Consider the following 16250-nt stretch of genomic DNA (forward strand, 5'->3'; position numbering starts at 1 on the left):
TCGCGCTGGACGGATAACGGAGAAGGTGCCTGGCACAACTGCTGCTTCACAGCAGTTCGGCGCGGATGGTGGTGTGTCTTAACCTCCTGTGGTGATACCTTGGGAACTGGGAACGAGGGTAAGTTAAGCAATGCATCCTCCCAGGCAGGGACTGACAGGGGAGCAGCAGTCTGGTGGCACTCATTGTTGTTCGTAAGCACCAGACGAATTTGGGTCCGGGAGGTCTGCAACACACTGTTCCTACAGCTTTTTTGCAGAAAGCCAAAGACGGATTCCACGATGATAGCCCACACAACGCTTGCGCACTGTATCGAGGGCTCTAGCTAGGTACCTACGGTACATATACTCAATGTTGAAGAATCTGAATCTGCTGTCAGATTGATGGTACGTGCAATACACGTTGAATACCTAACTGCTAGCTGTAATAATACTGTAAATTATGTAACAAACCTCAATGACTTTCGCTGAGTGCTTGCAGCAACAACAACAGCAAAAGCCAACAGCGAAAGGCGGGGTTGAACAATCTGCATGTGGCCAACCACGGAAGACAGTGGTCTTCGGACCATCGCAGCAGCTTCTCCTTCCTACTCTTCATACTCAACATATCAGCTAAGCGCCAAAACTGTTACCAGAAGTGCCGATTTCTCAACGACACATACCAAGGTTTGTTTGCCCTGGATTTTGAAGGTGCATGAGATACTAACCAAGTCCGTTTCTCTCAAAAGGGAGCGTGCTTGCAATGTGTGTCTACTCTAAGAGTCCGATCAAGTACTCCCAGTGTACGAAGCCCAACACCTCCGACCACGTGGAAATAAAGAAGACAAGATGGGATTTTGCGCCTTTGGGCATGGAGGAAGATTTGAAAAGCAAAATTGTATGCTCTAAGCCAAAGGATTCAGAAGGCCTTTGTGCTGAGGCGGTGGAATGGAGCGCAACCAAGGGAACTATCGGATCAACTTCACGGCGTGGTCGGTGCCCCCAGTGTGAGAGGGATGGGCTGTATTAGCGTTGACACGTTGACACGGTGGAGGTAACCCAGTGATGGTGGGGGTTACGAACGGAGCAACCCTGGCAGCCTCTCATTACCTGTGTCAAGGGTACCTTACCAACCAACATTATCAAGGGGCATTTCTTCCCCCAAACTCAGCCTTGACACGACTCACCAGTCTAAGTGTCGAGGGATGGCACAAACAATTCCATGCCAAACCGCCGACATCATGGACAGATCCTCGGTGCCCCGTGACGTAGACATTCAGAACATCGACGGCGTAGGTCTTGGTTCCTTTGCTCAAGTCGGTCTTCTGAAGAACTCAAAATATGTCATTAAAATCGCCTCAAACAATGCGCACGAACACCACGAGCGAGAGAGAGCCGTTTACGAACGCCTCGGGTCTCACCCCAACATCCTCCAATTTTTTGGCGAAATCTGCATCCATTCGAGCGAGCGAACTTTACAAGGACTGCTCCTTGAGTATCACTCCATGGGAACTCTCGATAAGGTTCTCATGTCGCGCGACTTCATGCATTCACGATCAGGGTGAGTCGCCCCTTTTTAAATCATTCCGAACGCGCTGACCGGAACTGGCCCTCAGCTGGCCGAGACAAGTTGTCGAAGCAATCCGGCACGTCCATTCGCGCGGCGTCGTTCACGGGGATGTGGGGTGTCACAACATTCTTGTCAAGAGCGATGGGACGTTGGTGCTGGCTGATTTCGGCGGATCGAGGATCGACGGTTCTGGATGTCTCGAGTTCCCACCGGCTCGCTACTCCAGACCGAAGACAGCTCACGATCGCTTAGAGCCAACCGAGAAAGACGATCTCTTCGCGCTCGGCACTGCCCTTTACGAAATCAGTACCGGCCAACTACTTTACCATGATCTCGATGAAGGCGATATCACAACCCGCTTCTCGGAACGAGATTATCCTGACATGGCGCTTGTGCCACCGGCTCTTCAGCAGATAATCGTTCGCTGTTGGTCCGAGAAGTACACCAGCGCAGATGAGGTCGCCCGCGATCTTGAGCGCCTTGAAGCCTCGTCACGCTGCTTGCCGTCGGGCATTTCCCTGGTCGCTCTAGGACTCATTTCAGCCACCCTAGCCGCAATAGTAGCTGTCAGGACGAGACGTTTAGACTTCCACAATGTGCTCAGGGCAATCGATGCACTCCGTCCCTGGGGCCTGCGGCCCTGGAAGTAGCCGGCGAAAAGCGGCCGACATCGAGTCCCGTCGCCGCCTCTCAGTCCCCGACTCCGTCTCTCGTGGCTGCTTTGCACTCGATGCAACCCTAGCCCAAACGATACTTGTACAGATATAGTCAATCTTCCGCCAAATACTCCCCAAGTCTCCATGTCAGCCTTCCCGAGCAAAGGGGCGGTGGACGTCTCAATCGCGCGAGCCCTGAGTGCTGCCAGGAGCTTCAAAGGAAGTCTTAGAACAGGGGGGAGGAGGAGAACTAAGGAGGCGAGGGCAAGAACGCCCCAGGAAGCATTACGGAAAGCATCGTGGTCAAGTATGGTCGAGACGTAGATGAATGTCTGGGCCTGCAAGCACGAATGGCCTTGAACGGGTGATGGAGAAGGCGGGCAAGGGGATGGGAACAGGGGCGAAGGATGACCTCGGTGTGTCATTGTAAGGGGTGACGACTGCACGGAAAAGATGGGAGTGAGTATGCCGAGCCAGGTCTGTCAAGGGCAGATGGATATGCCAGGTCACACGGCCGGGCACTAAGTTGTTCCCATTCTATCCTGTATCAGTGGTAACTCTTAGACAACTTATCCGAACATACAGGCCACGCTTAGGATTCTGAGCACATGCCGAAACCGAAATGCATACCGCCTTGGACATACTTGAGCACGGGACTAAATAACAACAAGCAATCTTTATACTACTCCCCTAGTTCTCGACATGCATCGTTCTGTGTCGTGTCACCCTGATCCGCCAATATAGGACGAACAACAGCGCCTCCGCCTTGCCCTCCCCTCTGTCCCCTTCCTCCCCCCACTCCCTTCCAAAGAGCCTCCCTCGCTCCAGCTCACCATGCACAGTAACGCAGCAGGAAGAAAGGGGTATCTCGCTCAGCTATTGGTCATTCCCACAAGCAACTAGCACTAACCCCATCATACCTTCACTTGCACCCCCTATCCGACCCAAATGACCCTCTCCCCTCCCTAAATTCCCCCCAGGATCTACCACACATATCGGTACAGACATACAGCACCCGAGAAAAGCAGCAACCAGCGAGGGACGTAAAACCACACAAAGACCCAACCCATCCGATTGCTATGCAAGCCCCCTCCCTCTCCATGCGCCCCTTCCCCCATGACCAGCCTCCCTACCTAGACAACACACAGACCGAGAACACCAAAGAGAGAGAGCCCCTGCCAGCGTGCTGGCCGGGAAACAGGATCCTACTACATAAGAGGGCAGACAGCGGAAAGGGGAAAGGAGAGAAGCGGGAAAGAAAGTATGGTATGTCGAGGTACAAAGTCCGGTGAACAACGAGACAAGACATGGTGGGGGAAACCGGGAGGGTGGTGAACAAAACGCCCAATAAACGCCGCCCTGAACGCGCTGCAATGCGGGATATTTCCTTCCTTCTTTCCATCCGTCCTTCCTGCCCTCCTTTCTTCGTGAACAATAGCAAGCCCGAGAAGTGCCCCTTTTTCCCATCCTCTTCCCGTTGCTTTTCCCACATGAACATGAACCCGCTTTTATACCCCACGGCAACCGCCTTGTCTTTTTTTCCCCACCCATTACCTCTCCCCTCCAATCCTTACCCATTGCCTCTCTCCTGCAAGAGGCAAATCCAGAGAAGGTGGGCTCGTCATCCTCTACCCACAGAGTTGGGATAGGCAGGGAGGGGTATGTACTCCCACAGACCGGCAGTCCCCCGTGTAGCTGTGAAAGCTCACACGCATTATCACCGCTCCCTCCCTGATCATCGCTGGGCATGCCAAGCCCAGACTGGCTGGCGAATTCGCTAGCCTCGGCCTCTTGCTGGACAGCAGTGAGGGCCCGGCGGAGGCGCGGAGAAACGCATGCGGTGGTGAAAGCATACAAAAGTGAACAGGCAGTGCGGACAATGTGCGTTATCCCCAAGTTTTACACTGGTCGGCGGTGCGATGGTAAGGGGGGGTGCCCCCTTCAGGCGCGGCGGCGCTGCGACTGCCGTTGTTGTTATTGCTGCTCTCAAGCCTTGCCCATCGGATGCCCGGTTTCAGGCCTAGAGCGTAAGCTGGCCGGCGGTAGGCTCCATCGTGTTCTCTGACAGGTTGATGAGCAGCTGAGTGAGGCAGCGCTTTGTCGCTGCGTCGTCGCGGAGAACGGCCGAGAACGTGTGGTCGCGGAGCGGCTCGGGGAGGCATTGCCTCAGCGCTTCGCGTGCACGGGCGTTATCACTGAGCCTGCAGTCGAGGTCCGATTAGTCATCCTCCGGTGTTCTTTCCAAGGGGGCGCAAAGGGCGGTTCAGTTGCTTACCGTAAGAAGCATCGGACAACGTGCTTCAGCAGCCTGGCGGTCTGCTGCTCCACCAGTTGGGCGACCATGTTGCTGAGGACCGTACCCACCGCATAGAATCGCTCGTAGGTGGCGCAGATATAGTTCAGGCCGTTGTCGTCGAGCAGGATCTTCTGCACAATGAAGATGGCCACGGTTTTGCTGAGTTCGGAACCCGTCTCCATGATGCGCAGGCACAGCGGGATGATCTCGGTGGTGAGAAGGAAATTGATGACCTCCGAGGAGTCGTTCTTGACCAGAGCGCCGATCACCCCAAGGGATGTCAGTCGCAGGTACTCGAAAGGTCGCGACTTGGACGTCGTGTTGAGGAAGGGATAGAGATAGAGCGGGATGTGCGCTACGACCATGTCAGCCATTTTCGACTCAGGGCCGAGATATTCGCGGTAAGCCACGCAAGGCCCTTACCATTCAGGAAAAGTGTGCGCGTCTCGTTGTGCGACGCGACGCACTGGAGGAGGGCCAGCGCATTGCAGACTCGGTTCGACGCAGCGGCAGTAAGCTGCGACGGGCTCAGGAGACTGTAGACGCTGATGATCTCTTGCAGCAGCGACGTCATGACACCTGCACATCCTAGTTAGCCGCATGCATATGTTGTGGCAGACGAGAGGACCGCGGAGGCACGGAAAAGAGCAAGCTACGTCGTACCAAATGAGTGCCACAGAATCAAGGCCAGCTCCGGAACCTGCTCGCGCTTTTTGCTGAGCTCCAACAGCGCGGCCTCACGGGTGTTCTCGTTCAGCAGGTCTGCGATGTACTGCAAGGTCCGCCGGTTGTCCTCAGACACGGACCCCTCGAGCACATTGTCTGGGGCATGGGCCTGGCCGAGGGCGCCGACGGTGTTGTGGGCGGTGGCTAACCGGTTGTAGTGCTGCTGCTGGGCGACAGTGGCGGCAGCGGCAGCGGCCTGGGCGTGGTGTTGGTGCGACGGCTGCTGGTGCATCCAGGCCGACTCGGCCTGGGGATACTGGTGGTGGCCGTAGACGTGCGGATTTGGCATCATCTTGGGCAGTTGGGGTTGTCGCGGTCAGTGGTCAGGGTTGCGGTCGGTCGTCGCGGAGGGTCTTCGAGGTCGGTGAGGGCACCGGAAGAGCAGTCGTACGGAGCGGACTACAGTTGGAGATGGTGAGTTTCGCTAATGGCCGTGGTTACCTGTCTTCGTTCGGAACAAGACGATGCGACAGGCTTGGGCTGAGCGACATGAGAAAGAGAAAAGAACAAAAAGGTAGTCAGTTTGTTTGGTCTGGTCAAACAAGCGGGTGCCCCGCCGCTGCAATGTATGTGCAGTTTTTGGTTTTCCGGACAGGCGGGGGGCAGTTGGCGATGATGTAGTAGGCCAGGGTGGGGGAGGTTGTCGTCGTGAAGTCTGCGGTGAGCGGATGGCTGCTGCGAAGTGCGGAAGATGCCCGAGGAGCCGCAAGCCGATTGGAATCGCGGTTCTGGACGGGTGTGCACGGACCACTGGCGGGGTTAAGTTGTAACCTACCAGGAAGCTTCTGGGGTTGGTCACAAGAGCCAGGCTGCAGGGTGCATTGGACGCTTGGCAGAGCCGTTGCAGCTTTCCTTGCGGCTTCCGGATTCAAGAATGAGCGCGGGAGTCACAGACACCGACGTCCCGGCAGAAACACCTAACCTGGAAGCTTGTGCATTGGCACAGTGCACAGCAGGAAAAAGCGGTTTATTGCTCTTGTGAGAATGATTGCAAGTTCAAATACAACAATAACACAGCAACAGCCTAAGCTAACTAACGACGGCTTGGCTGGATCGAATAAGAGAAAGAGACCGAAACGCCCTAGCCCCCAGCTTCACGCCGTCCGGGATATCTCTCTAGCCCGTCTAACCATACAACTGTACAAGTATTTGCCGTTCGCCATTAGCCATTCCTTCCCTTTTGTCTAACATTATGCCACGAATACAAAGGAAATGAGTATTATGCAGCCAAGTAGAAAAGGTGTTTCTTTAGCGACGACAATGGGGACGGCGCCGGAGCTGGGCGCCGGAAGCCCGCCGGTGCTGGTGCTGGTGCCGGTGCCGGTGTCGGTCACGGCCCCGGCAGCTACAGGCGGGTTCGTCGCCGTCGCTGTCGCCGTCCCAGACGCCGTGTCATTTGACGAAGCCGATATGGGAAAGAGCACCGTCAGCCTGGTGAGGGTGGTGCCAGCGCCGTCAGCGGCAGCCGTGGTTGTGGGCGTCTCCGATGTGACCGGCCCTGTGGTGGTGGTAGTGGACGACGCGCCACTGTCGGAAGCACCGTTACTAGTCTGCGCAGTCCCAGTAGAATTGGAAGTTGACGTAGTCGACGTGCTGCCAGTCTGGCCGCCAGTGCTGGTCGCAGTGTCGGATGGTGTCCCAGTGCTGGATGGCGTTCCAGTGCCGGATGGTGTCCCGGAGCTGGATGGTGCCCCGGTGCTGGATGGGGTGCCAGTGCCGGAAGCAATGCCAGTGTCGGAAGTGGCTGTGGGGGACGGGCTGCCTTCGGAAGCGCCATCACCAGTTGACGAGCTACCTGCACCAGAAGTTGACGTTGGCGGGACGCTGGTCTCGCCGTCCATTCCGCTCGGAGTGCCGGAGGCCATGCTAGTGGCCCCCGCGCCGGCGCAGATGTCGCAAGGAGTGCTGCTGCTTGATGCTGAGGTCGCGGTAGGAGACGCCGCGCCAGAGTCTCCGCCGGTTTGGGTTGTGATGTCGGATGCCATGCTAGTAGCCCCCATGCCGGCACAAACATCACAAGATGGAGAAGGGCTGTCGCTTGGCGCTGCGGTTGTGGTGGAAGAGGTGGATAACGCGCTGCCAGTCTCATCGCCCATTCCGGTACTGCTTCCGAGGCCAGCACATACATCGCAGGGGGTGCTGCTGCCCTCCGATGAAGTCATGGTTGAGGTCGCGTCGCCTATTTGTGTCGAAGTGGCCTCTCCCATTCCTCCACCCCCCATGCCTGTACTGTCAAGCGAGGAAGTACCGACCGTCATATCAGCCACAGTAACCGTCACCGTAGACATGACAGTCACCACACTGCCGCCCTGTCCATTGCAATACTCAGACGACCCGCCCATCGTGTTCGTCGGCGCGGAGGTGACGGTCGACATGAGCATGTCGGTGGTGGTCATATCCTCGACGGTTGTGGGGGTGCCGTTGTCCGATGATGATAATGAAGAAGAAGAAGAAGACGATGATGCTGTGGCACTGGTGCTGTCGGAGGCGGCCGGTGGCGGGAGCATGCCCGGCGTGGTGGTTACCATTGTCGTCGAGGAGCCGGCCGCGTCCGTGGTGGACATCATTGGTACAGTTTCCTGGCTCTCGTCGGCGCAGCCACAGTCGGAGGATACCATGGCCGTGGTGAAGACCGTCGGAGAGCCGGAGGCGTCCATGGTGACCATCGAGGTGACCTGCTGGCCGCTATCTCCAGTGTTGCTTGGATTCATCGTGACTTGCACCGTTTGGGTAACCGTTTCTCCGCCTCCTATGCTGCCGCCGCCTTCGGCCGAAGTCCCATTGACCACCATCCAGGTGGCCGCCTGTAGATTCGTGATCGATGAACTGTTGCAAAAGGCTTGAAAATCGAAGTTTTGGCGTTTCGAAGAGTCTGTCCGCATGCTGTCGAACGCCTGCATGAAACTGTCTGTGACGATGAGGGGATGCGGCTGGAGGTAGAGGAGCGTCATCAACACTTTGGGCTGATTGCTATCTTGACCGTCCAACTTGAAGGGGACGACGGGATTGACCTCGGACGCCATGATTGGGCTCTGGGAGGAGGCCGCTTGCATCCCTGTTTGTAGCCACGAGAGGTAGACCGTGGACGATGACAAGACAGTAAGGGGGTCGGAAGACGTCATGTTGAGGGATAGCTCCAGGGCCATGGAGAGGTATGTCTGGTTTCCGGCCGCCCGGGAAAACATGACGATAGGTTCGGAGGAGACATCTGGCGGCCGTGTCAGTGGCTCCTTCTCTTGTCCTCAACTCGCGAAACTTACCATCCCAGGTGACTTGACCGCCAGGCGTGTCGATGGTCGCTGAGCCCATCTTGATCATCAAATTGCCACTCCTGCCGAGCTTGACCCCGTAACCGGACCTAGAGCCGAGCCGAGGGCCCGACCTTGAGCCGCGGCTGAGGACAAAGGCCGGCTTCCTGCTCCAGACTCTTCTCCCTGCCTCGACATTGCCGGAAAGCAAACAAGCGACGAGAAGAACCGTCAGCGAGGACGGCAAAAGAGCAAAGACACGCATCGGAGAGACGAGCATGAGATAGAAAGAGAACAAGCCGGTGCTCAAATTCCGTGACCCCAAGGTCAGAGCTTGAGGAAGCAAGCCCTGACAATCACGCAGGCCGGAGGGTGAAGTCGAGCGAGACGAAGGCACCGACCTTCATGCGCTGGAGAGGCGGTCCTCGAAAGCCCAGGATGGACAGAAAGACCTCGCGAGAGAAACGAGGAGCCATGGCCTGCCTTAAACCAACCTCAGCAGCCAAGGTCAAGGGGTCAACCCGCGCATATACCATTCTCCACGTCTATCCCGACGCTGAGGCTAGGCTCTGAAGCGCATTGGCCAGTTCCGGCGGCCGTTCACAGTCATAAGTACAAGTTGCGAGTGAGACAAAGGCTCAGAGGCAGCAGAAAACTGTGTGCTCCATGAAGTGTTTCGGGAGTTGAACGGGCCAACGTCCAGGATCGGGGCCGGGAAAGCGAGCCGGCCGGCCCGGAAGAAGCCACCCTGAGGAGCCCAGCATTGCCCATTGCGCCACGAAGCAAAGTAGCAGATGCGTCATGGGACTCGAGACTACCGCTGAGGAAGCTCGATGCCGGCGTTTTGTTTCGCACTGGGAGCGGCACGGGCTCTGCAGCACCAGCCTGGCAGGATGGCCAACAGGGAACGAGGGCAGATCTGCTGTGCCATGCGGCACCTAGAACATGGGTGCAAAATAACGTTACGCGGAGAGAGGAAACTAGGCTTCAAAATGGCCAGGGCCGGGCCGTTTCGAATAATTTTGGCAGAGCAAGTGTCGGTTGTTCTTCTCTTGATTCCGCAGCACTCGCAACATCCATGGAGTTGAGCAGGATCAGTGATGGCTGCGTCCTGAACCCCCGCCATTGCTTGCGATGTGGCTCGCAGTTCTGTTTGTTTGGTGAATCGTCATCCGATAAGGCAATGAGCAAATCGAAGCAGTGGATATGTGAATTGTGTTACCACTTTGTCGTTGAGAATTGCCATGCAGTTAAATGTGAACCGTGAATGCTTGGGGGTTAAGGGTGGTTGGCGGCCATTGGAATTGGCATACACGGTCAACCGCCTGCAGGCTGCTGCGCAGAGCAGCGGTGGGGTAACGTAGGTAGTAAGTTACCTATTCAGGTACTGTAAAGTGGGCCCAAGCAAGGGCTCTCAAGCAAGCAGCAGTGCACAAACGTGGGCGCCGAACCCGCTAACTCATGGTAAGTTACTCCGTACAGCGACTGGACGTTAACGTCGCCCACCACAATTTCGAAGACACTAGGTTCCCGAACGCCACCCAAGCCACCAATTTCCCAGGGGTCAGAACACCACAACAACAACATCACCAGCCAGTTTTACACCTAAACCTTGATCAATCTTAACGGTTTATTGTTTTCTAGATACGTTAGGAAGATAGCTAACCAGCCTAGCAAAGAAGATCGAATTTGCCTCGTAATTGAAGCATTCTAAGCTAAGAAGGTTCCTAGCCTTCGTCAAGCCGCCCTGCTCTTCGACATCCCCTTTACTACACTGTTTGACCGCTTCAATGGCTATACTACAACCTACCAGGCCGCTACCCAACGGTTTCAACGCCTTACGCCTAAAGAGGAGGAATCTCTTGTCAAGGCCATCTACTAGTTGAATACGTAGGGCTAGCCGATATCGATCTCGGCCATCGAACATCTAGGCACCCAGCTTTTATATACCAAGGGCGACAACAAGCCTCTAGGAAAGAACTGGTACTACCACTTCCTTTCCTAGTATCCAGAGCTTCGAACACGCTGCTCCTATACGTTAGATCAGTCGAGGAAAGATACTTTAGATCATTAGATAGCCGCCTAGTAGTTCAACCTGTTCTAGACTATCCGCCTAGCGTATAGTATCGCTAACAACGATATCTATAATATAGATAAAAAAAGCTATATAAAAGGGATCGGTGACAATAGTATAGTAATCGTTCTACGCTATAAAGAGGAGGTACTATATTCGATTTAGCTAGGCAACTATAAGTAGATATCGATTATCGAATATATCTCGGCTAATAGCTTTGTTCTACCGCCCTTTATTATCTTCGAAGGTATATATATTCAATAGGCGTAGATTCCTCTATACCTCGATGACAATATAGTAATCTAGGTCTCTCCCAATAGCTAAATAGACTACAATATTGCCTTTGAATAGATCAAGCACTTCAACAAGTATATAGGCCCTTGAACTATTGGTATATACTGGTTGTTGATCCTTGATAGCTATATATTATACGTTTCACTTTAGTTTGTTAAATACTACGAATCTAATAAGATTATACTACTCTACTTACTACTATATTCGACCTACGAACTATAGCCTCTCGATATAGGTGTCTTTAGCCCTCTAGTATAGCGATATCGCCAATTGGTTATAGAATACGCCCTGTTTAGCGCTAGCTAGATCAACAACTACTAGTTCTTAACTATCTACCTATAGATATATAAAACGATCTATAAGAATATTATAAGTATATAGAGGGGGGCTAGTTTAATACTGTTTAAACCTGAAAAGATCCTAGTATACTATCGCCTAAAGACCCCCCTATTTATAAGCTTTACTAATAGTTCTAGGTGGTCTATAAGTATTAAAGCTACTAGTACTATAGCTTTAAAGATTAACAATCTTATAAAGGAGGTTATAAAGGTTTATACTATACTAATTAAATAGAAGATAGCCTAGTTGAAGGAAGAATATCTAATTCTATAAGCTAACTATAATACACTTAATAGGCTAAACTAAGCGCTAGTCAAGAAGAGGCTAGAAGGAAGGAAAAAGGCTATAAAGAAGCACTTTGGTAAGGCCCGTATATTAACAGTTGTAGCTATTCGAGAGCAACTACGTTAGAGGTAGGAGATTGAGGATAAGGCAGCGAAGGCGAAGGCATTCTAGGTAGCTATCTAGGGCGTTGTAGGCTTTACAAAGAAGGTCAATAAGGAGCTTCCGGCACTGGGCTTCGAAACCACTATCTTCCAGTAGTTGGCTATATATTACTAGCTTGCAAATAGCTTTAATTTTAAGCCGTTTTAGGATATCTTGGTTGGTGATATTGGTTCTAGTGTTGTAGCTTGCCCCTGAATTTTGTGTAGAAATTGGCTTACTGGATTAGGCATTCGGGAACTAGGTGTATTCGAAATTGTGGTGGGCGACGTTATCCTGAGGTGCTTGTTCCCTGAACCAACACACCCAACTTCAAGGGAGACCCAACATCAAGAAACCTGCAAGGATCGAGACAGCCGGCCAGGTTCCCCTCTTTCTCATCTCGGCGCCCCCCAGTCGAGAGCCACAGAAGAAAAAGAATGCAGCCCCCCCTCAGGAAGCAAGCTCGGCAGCTGGAGCATGGAAGGTGCGATCTGGGCAAGCTGGGCAAGCGGGTCAGCTGCACAAAGAAAGAGGCCCGGTCAGCCTGGAAGCACGGGATACACTAACGTTAGCGACGCCGCCTCGGGGCATTACTGTACGCAGTCTTCCATGCTCCGTCCCCTTGAAGGTGGCAGGGAACATTGCCCTGTCCTCGGGCTGTTTCGAGATGCATCCCCACGAATCCGGATCCGAACCCTTGCAGCAACAGAACCGGGGAGGAAGCTTTCAGGTTGTTTTCCTTGTCTTGTCCTGTCCACATGTCCCTTGCACGGGGGGATGCAAGGAACCGTAACAGCACCGCGTGGATTCGACCGCAAGCTCCCGGTCACTTATCTCGCTTTCTCACCCACCTTTGGATTCGATTCCATCCCAAGGTGTTGGTTGGCCGAGGCTTATCTACTGGAAGCCCGCCAGACGGACGGGCGCAGCCCTCCGTGTCATCTGACAGACTGACCTCACCAGCTTGCTCTGCGCCTTAACTAGCTGGACCTTGTAGTCGGCTGCTCTTTGCTCTCCGCTCTGTTGAGAAGGCTCGGGCGAACCAACACCACCTCAGATATCCGAGCCCATCCCGGTCTTCACAGCGCTGCGGTACTCCGTAGAAGACGCGACGCGATGGCCGCGAATGCCTCGGCCAGCGGCCCCGTGGCCCCTCCGCAGGCCGGCGTGCTCGAGGGCTCCAATCCGATCGCTTACACGCCGTCGAATCCGATTAGCCTTTTTATCGTCCAGGCAAGTACATACATACCTGCGGCGCTGCAACCGTTGGGCTCCTCCTGTCGGATGCTACCGTTACGCACCTCCGGCCGCATCCCTTCCGTGCGCTGTTGTTTCACTGCGCAGACCGATCGGTGGCCCGTTTCACCCGGTCCTGGCCCCGGCCGGGCCGGCTTCCGCGTCCGGGGCCCAACGCGCTAACAATAGCATCCAACACGCAGGCAATCATCGTGATTCTTCTTTGCCAGCTTTTGCACTGTAAGCGGTTGCGAAACGAGAAGTAAGCGCAGGAAGGGCGGGTCCGGCTGATCGATCTGTCCGCTCCAGATCCGCTGCGGCTGCTGAACCAGCCCCGTGTCATCGCCGAGGTCATCGGCGGCATCCTGCTGGGCCCCTCGGTGATGATGCGGATACCGGGCTTCAAGGACAGTACGTGTCGCCTCATTCATTATTGTCTATTCCGTGGGATGGAATGAAATTTCGTCGCGATGTCTGACCCCGACAAACAGCCATCTTCCCGACTGCGTCCATGCCCGTCTTCAACAATGTCGCCAACCTGGGCCTGCTCATCTTCCTCTTTTTGATTGCGCTGGAGGTGAGCGATCCGGCCTCCGTGCAGCCCGTTGCGCTGGCCTGACCGTCATTGTATAGGTCGACATCCGTCTCTTCACCCACAATTGGAGGGCCGCCCTGAGCGTCGGCCTTGCGGGCATGGCCCTCCCGTTCGGCCTGGGCTTTGCCATTGCTTGGGGTATCTACAACCAGTTGCTCGCCGGCGTCGGGACACCCATCAGCTTCGGCGTCTTCGGCCTGTTCATCGGCACCGCCCTCGCCATCACTGCCTTCCCTGTGCTCTGCCGCATTCTCAGCGAGCTGAATCTGCTCCGCTCCAATGTCGGCGTCACTGTTTTGGCCGCCGGCATTGGCAACGACGTGACAGGCTGGATCCTGCTGGCACTGTGCGTCGCCCTGGTAAACAATAGCAGCGGCCTGGCCGCGCTCTGGGCTCTGCTGTGCTGTATCGGCTGGGCCCTGTTCCTGGTGTTCATCGTCCGACCTCCCTTCATCTGGGTCCTCGGCCGGACCGGCAGCCTGCATAATGGGCCTACCCAGGGCATGGTCGCTCTGACAATGCTCATGATGCTGGCTTCCGCCTGGTTTACCGGTAGGTCGCAAGTGCCGGGGGTTTCCCGCGTGAGACTACGATCGTCCTGGCTATATTGTACTGACCCCATCTCAGGGATCATTGGCGTCCATCCCATCTTCGGCGCCTTCTTGATGGGCCTCATATGCCCCCACGACGGTGGCTTCGCCATCAAACTGACCGAAAAGATTGAAGACCTCATCTCCGTCTTGTTTAACCCCCTCTACTTTGCCCTGTCCGGTCTCAATACGAACCTGGGCCTATTGAATGACGGGGTTATCTGGGGCTATGTCATCGGCATTATTGTCTGCGCTTTCTTCGGCAAGATCGCTGGCGGAACGCTCGCTGCCCGGGCAAACAAGCTACTATGGCGCGAAAGCTTCACCATCGGCTGCTTGATGAGCTGCAAGGGTCTGGTCGAGCTGATCGTGTTGGTGAGTCTGCCTGACGACCAGGAGGAGGGGACCTCGCAGCTGACACGGCGAAGAACATCGGTCTTCAGGCCGGCATCCTGTCGGAAACGACCTTCACCATGTTCGTTGTCATGGCTCTGGTGACTACCGTCGCAACCACGCCCCTCACCAAGGCCTTATACCCGCCGTGGTACCAGCAGAAGGTTGACAAGTGGCGGAGAGGGGAGATCGACTGGGACGGCAATCCCATCGATCCATCGGAAACCGGCAGTGGCGAGCCGTCCCAAAAGGCCGTCGAATCGCAGATCCGCCGCTTGATGGTGCATCTTCGTTTGGATAGTCTTCCTAGCCTGTTCACTTTCATCAATCTCCTCGGCCCCGAAGCCCCTCCCGCGCCGATTCACCCAGATGCGGCGGAGACGTCGCCCAAGGAGAGCGAGGTCCAGATCAAGAAGCGGCCGCTTGAGGTTCACGGCCTGCGGCTAATCGAACTCACCGACCGTACCTCGTCAGTCATGCACCTCACCGAAGGCGAGGATTTCTACTCTCTCCGCGACCCGGTGGTCAACGCCTTCCGGACCTTCTCTCAACTCCACGATGTCGCCGTCTCCGGCCGAGTCGCCGTGGTTCCCACAGACTCGTACGCCGAGACCATCATGACCCAGGCGTCTGAAGTCGCGTCCGATTTTGCGCTCATCCCCTGGGGCGAATACGGCAGCGTGTCAGAAGACCAGTCCTTCCCCATTGCCATGAGCGCCAGCGAGCGCTTCAGGTCGAGCTCCCACCTCGACTTCATGAACCGGACCCTGTCCAAGGCCGCCCGCACGTGCAACGTAGGCATCTTCATCGACAACGGCTTTGGCGGCCTCAGCAAGCCCGCCGACCGCCCGGCGCTGGTCCGCAGGCGGAGCATCATTTCGATCCGCAGCCACCGCGCCGAGCCGGCCGCCCTCCCCGTCGCCGACAAGTCCCACCACATCTTCCTCCCCTTCTTCGGTGGCCCAGACGACCGCGTCGCCCTGCGCCTCGTCCTGCAGCTGGCCAGAAACCCGCACGTCACGGCGTCCATCGTGTACATCCACAGCCGCGCCGAACCCGGCCCCAGCAATCCCCCAGAAGGCGACTCCAACGCCTCACCAGCCACCACCACGACCCCATCTTCGTCCTCCACCGATCCCAACCCCAATCACAAGACGGGTCCTACCGCCACCACCACCACCGCCGTGGACGAACCGCCCCACCCACATCCCCCCGCCCGAGCGGAGGGCCAACAAGCACCCCCGCCCCCGTCCCGCGCCGAACAACGACAACAACAAGAAGAGGAAGAACACGACGCGGCCTTCTTCGAGACCATGCACGCCTCCCTCCCCGCCGCCCTCGCCCCGCGCGTCGTCTTTTCTGAGCTGCTCCTCCCGCCCCCATCGTCGCCGTCCTCGTCCGCCGCGCTCACCGAGGTGCTCCTGCTCGCGCAGCAGACGGTGGGGCAGCGCCCCAAGAACGCGGGCGACGTGGTCGTGCTCGGGAGGTGGAATGCGCGGTTCGGATTCGGATATGGGGACGGTGCTGCCGGTGGTGCTGGGGCGGGGGTGTCCGACGGTGGTAGTGGTGGTGGTGGTTTGGGAAGTAATAGCGGAAATACCGGCGCCGGCGGCGGTACTGGTGGTGGAGGTAGTAGTGGTGGTGGTGGAGGAGGAAGCGGTGGTGGTGCTGGTGGGAGTTTGAGCAGTGGAAATAATCCCGACTTGAAGAGGGTGATTGGCCCGGTGGGTGAGCGGTTGGTCACGGCGGGCGTGAGGGCCAGTGTCTTGGTTGTGCAGGCTGGCGGCAAGGGAGCCGACGGGTATGCGTAGCGTAGTTGGTTACTTCTCCC

At 55.9% G+C, this 16250-nt stretch overlaps 6 protein-coding genes across 6 annotated transcripts; 3 read left to right on the forward strand and 3 right to left on the reverse strand.

Annotated features, from left to right (window-relative positions):
- Positions 1-1094: 1094 nt before the first annotated feature.
- THITE_2110167 (uncharacterized protein) lies at positions 1095-2738 on the forward strand. The gene is made up of 2 exons (XM_003650522.1): positions 1095-1537; positions 1593-2738. Exons 1-2 carry the CDS (start codon positions 1218-1220, stop codon positions 2194-2196), a joined length of 924 nt encoding a protein of 307 aa, XP_003650570.1. The 5' UTR covers positions 1095-1217; the 3' UTR covers positions 2197-2738.
- A 1348-nt stretch (positions 2739-4086) lies between these two features.
- On the reverse strand, positions 4087-5638 carry THITE_2110170 (uncharacterized protein). Its single transcript, XM_003650523.1, has 4 exons — positions 5162-5638; positions 4922-5077; positions 4478-4853; positions 4087-4403 (listed from the first exon to the last, which is right to left on the reverse strand). The coding sequence occupies exons 1-4, from the start codon at positions 5514-5516 to the stop codon at positions 4223-4225; spliced, it is 1068 nt and encodes a 355-aa protein (XP_003650571.1). The 5' UTR covers positions 5517-5638; the 3' UTR covers positions 4087-4222.
- Positions 5639-6414: 776 nt separating this feature from the next.
- THITE_115847 (uncharacterized protein) lies at positions 6415-8737 on the reverse strand (the record flags this gene model as incomplete). Its single annotated transcript, XM_003650524.1, has 2 exons — positions 6415-8432; positions 8485-8737. The coding sequence occupies 2 exons, from the start codon at positions 8735-8737 to the stop codon at positions 6415-6417; spliced, it is 2271 nt and encodes a 756-aa protein (XP_003650572.1).
- A 178-nt stretch (positions 8738-8915) lies between these two features.
- On the reverse strand, positions 8916-9312 carry THITE_2110172 (uncharacterized protein). The gene has a single exon (XM_003650525.1). The coding sequence runs from the start codon at positions 9273-9275 to the stop codon at positions 9111-9113; it is 165 nt and encodes a 54-aa protein (XP_003650573.1). The 5' UTR covers positions 9276-9312; the 3' UTR covers positions 8916-9110.
- Positions 9313-10201: 889 nt separating this feature from the next.
- THITE_2038211 (uncharacterized protein) lies at positions 10202-10354 on the forward strand (the record flags this gene model as incomplete). The annotated part of the gene is made up of 1 exon (XM_003650526.1): positions 10202-10354. A coding segment is annotated over one exon (153 nt), but the record flags the coding sequence as incomplete, so codon positions are not given.
- A 2367-nt stretch (positions 10355-12721) lies between these two features.
- Positions 12722-16230, forward strand: THITE_2042555 (uncharacterized protein; the record flags this gene model as incomplete). Its single annotated transcript, XM_003650527.1, has 9 exons — positions 12722-12842; positions 13031-13081; positions 13151-13252; positions 13333-13418; positions 13475-13992; positions 14023-14401; positions 14470-15603; positions 15703-15968; positions 16107-16230. The coding sequence occupies 9 exons, from the start codon at positions 12722-12724 to the stop codon at positions 16228-16230; spliced, it is 2781 nt and encodes a 926-aa protein (XP_003650575.1).
- Between the last annotated feature and the right edge of the window lie 20 nt (positions 16231-16250).

The sequence above is a fragment of the Thermothielavioides terrestris genome, chromosome 1 (genome assembly GCF_000226115.1).
Source record: "Thermothielavioides terrestris NRRL 8126 chromosome 1, complete sequence".
NCBI lineage: Eukaryota > Fungi > Ascomycota > Sordariomycetes > Sordariales > Chaetomiaceae > Thermothielavioides > Thermothielavioides terrestris.

What these genes read in the sequence shown, in the direction of transcription:
- THITE_2110167 (XM_003650522.1), top strand. Translation starts at nt 1,218, where the DNA reads ATGGACAGATCCTCGGTGCCCCGTGACGTAGACATTCAGAACATCGAC. An exon ending in TTCATGCATTCACGATCAGG is followed by an intron (nt 1,538 to 1,592) that starts GTGAGTCGCCCC and finishes ACTGGCCCTCAG; the next exon opens with CTGGCCGAGACAAGTTGTCG.
- THITE_2110170 (XM_003650523.1), bottom strand. Translation starts at nt 5,516, where the DNA reads ATGATGCCAAATCCGCACGTCTACGGCCACCACCAGTATCCCCAGGCC. An exon ending in GCGCACACTTTTCCTGAATG is followed by an intron (nt 4,854 to 4,921) that starts GTAAGGGCCTTG and finishes ACATGGTCGTAG; the next exon opens with CGCACATCCCGCTCTATCTC. An exon ending in GTTGTCCGATGCTTCTTACG is followed by an intron (nt 4,404 to 4,477) that starts GTAAGCAACTGA and finishes CCTCGACTGCAG; the next exon opens with GCTCAGTGATAACGCCCGTG.
- THITE_2110172 (XM_003650525.1), bottom strand. Translation starts at nt 9,275, where the DNA reads ATGACGCATCTGCTACTTTGCTTCGTGGCGCAATGGGCAATGCTGGGC.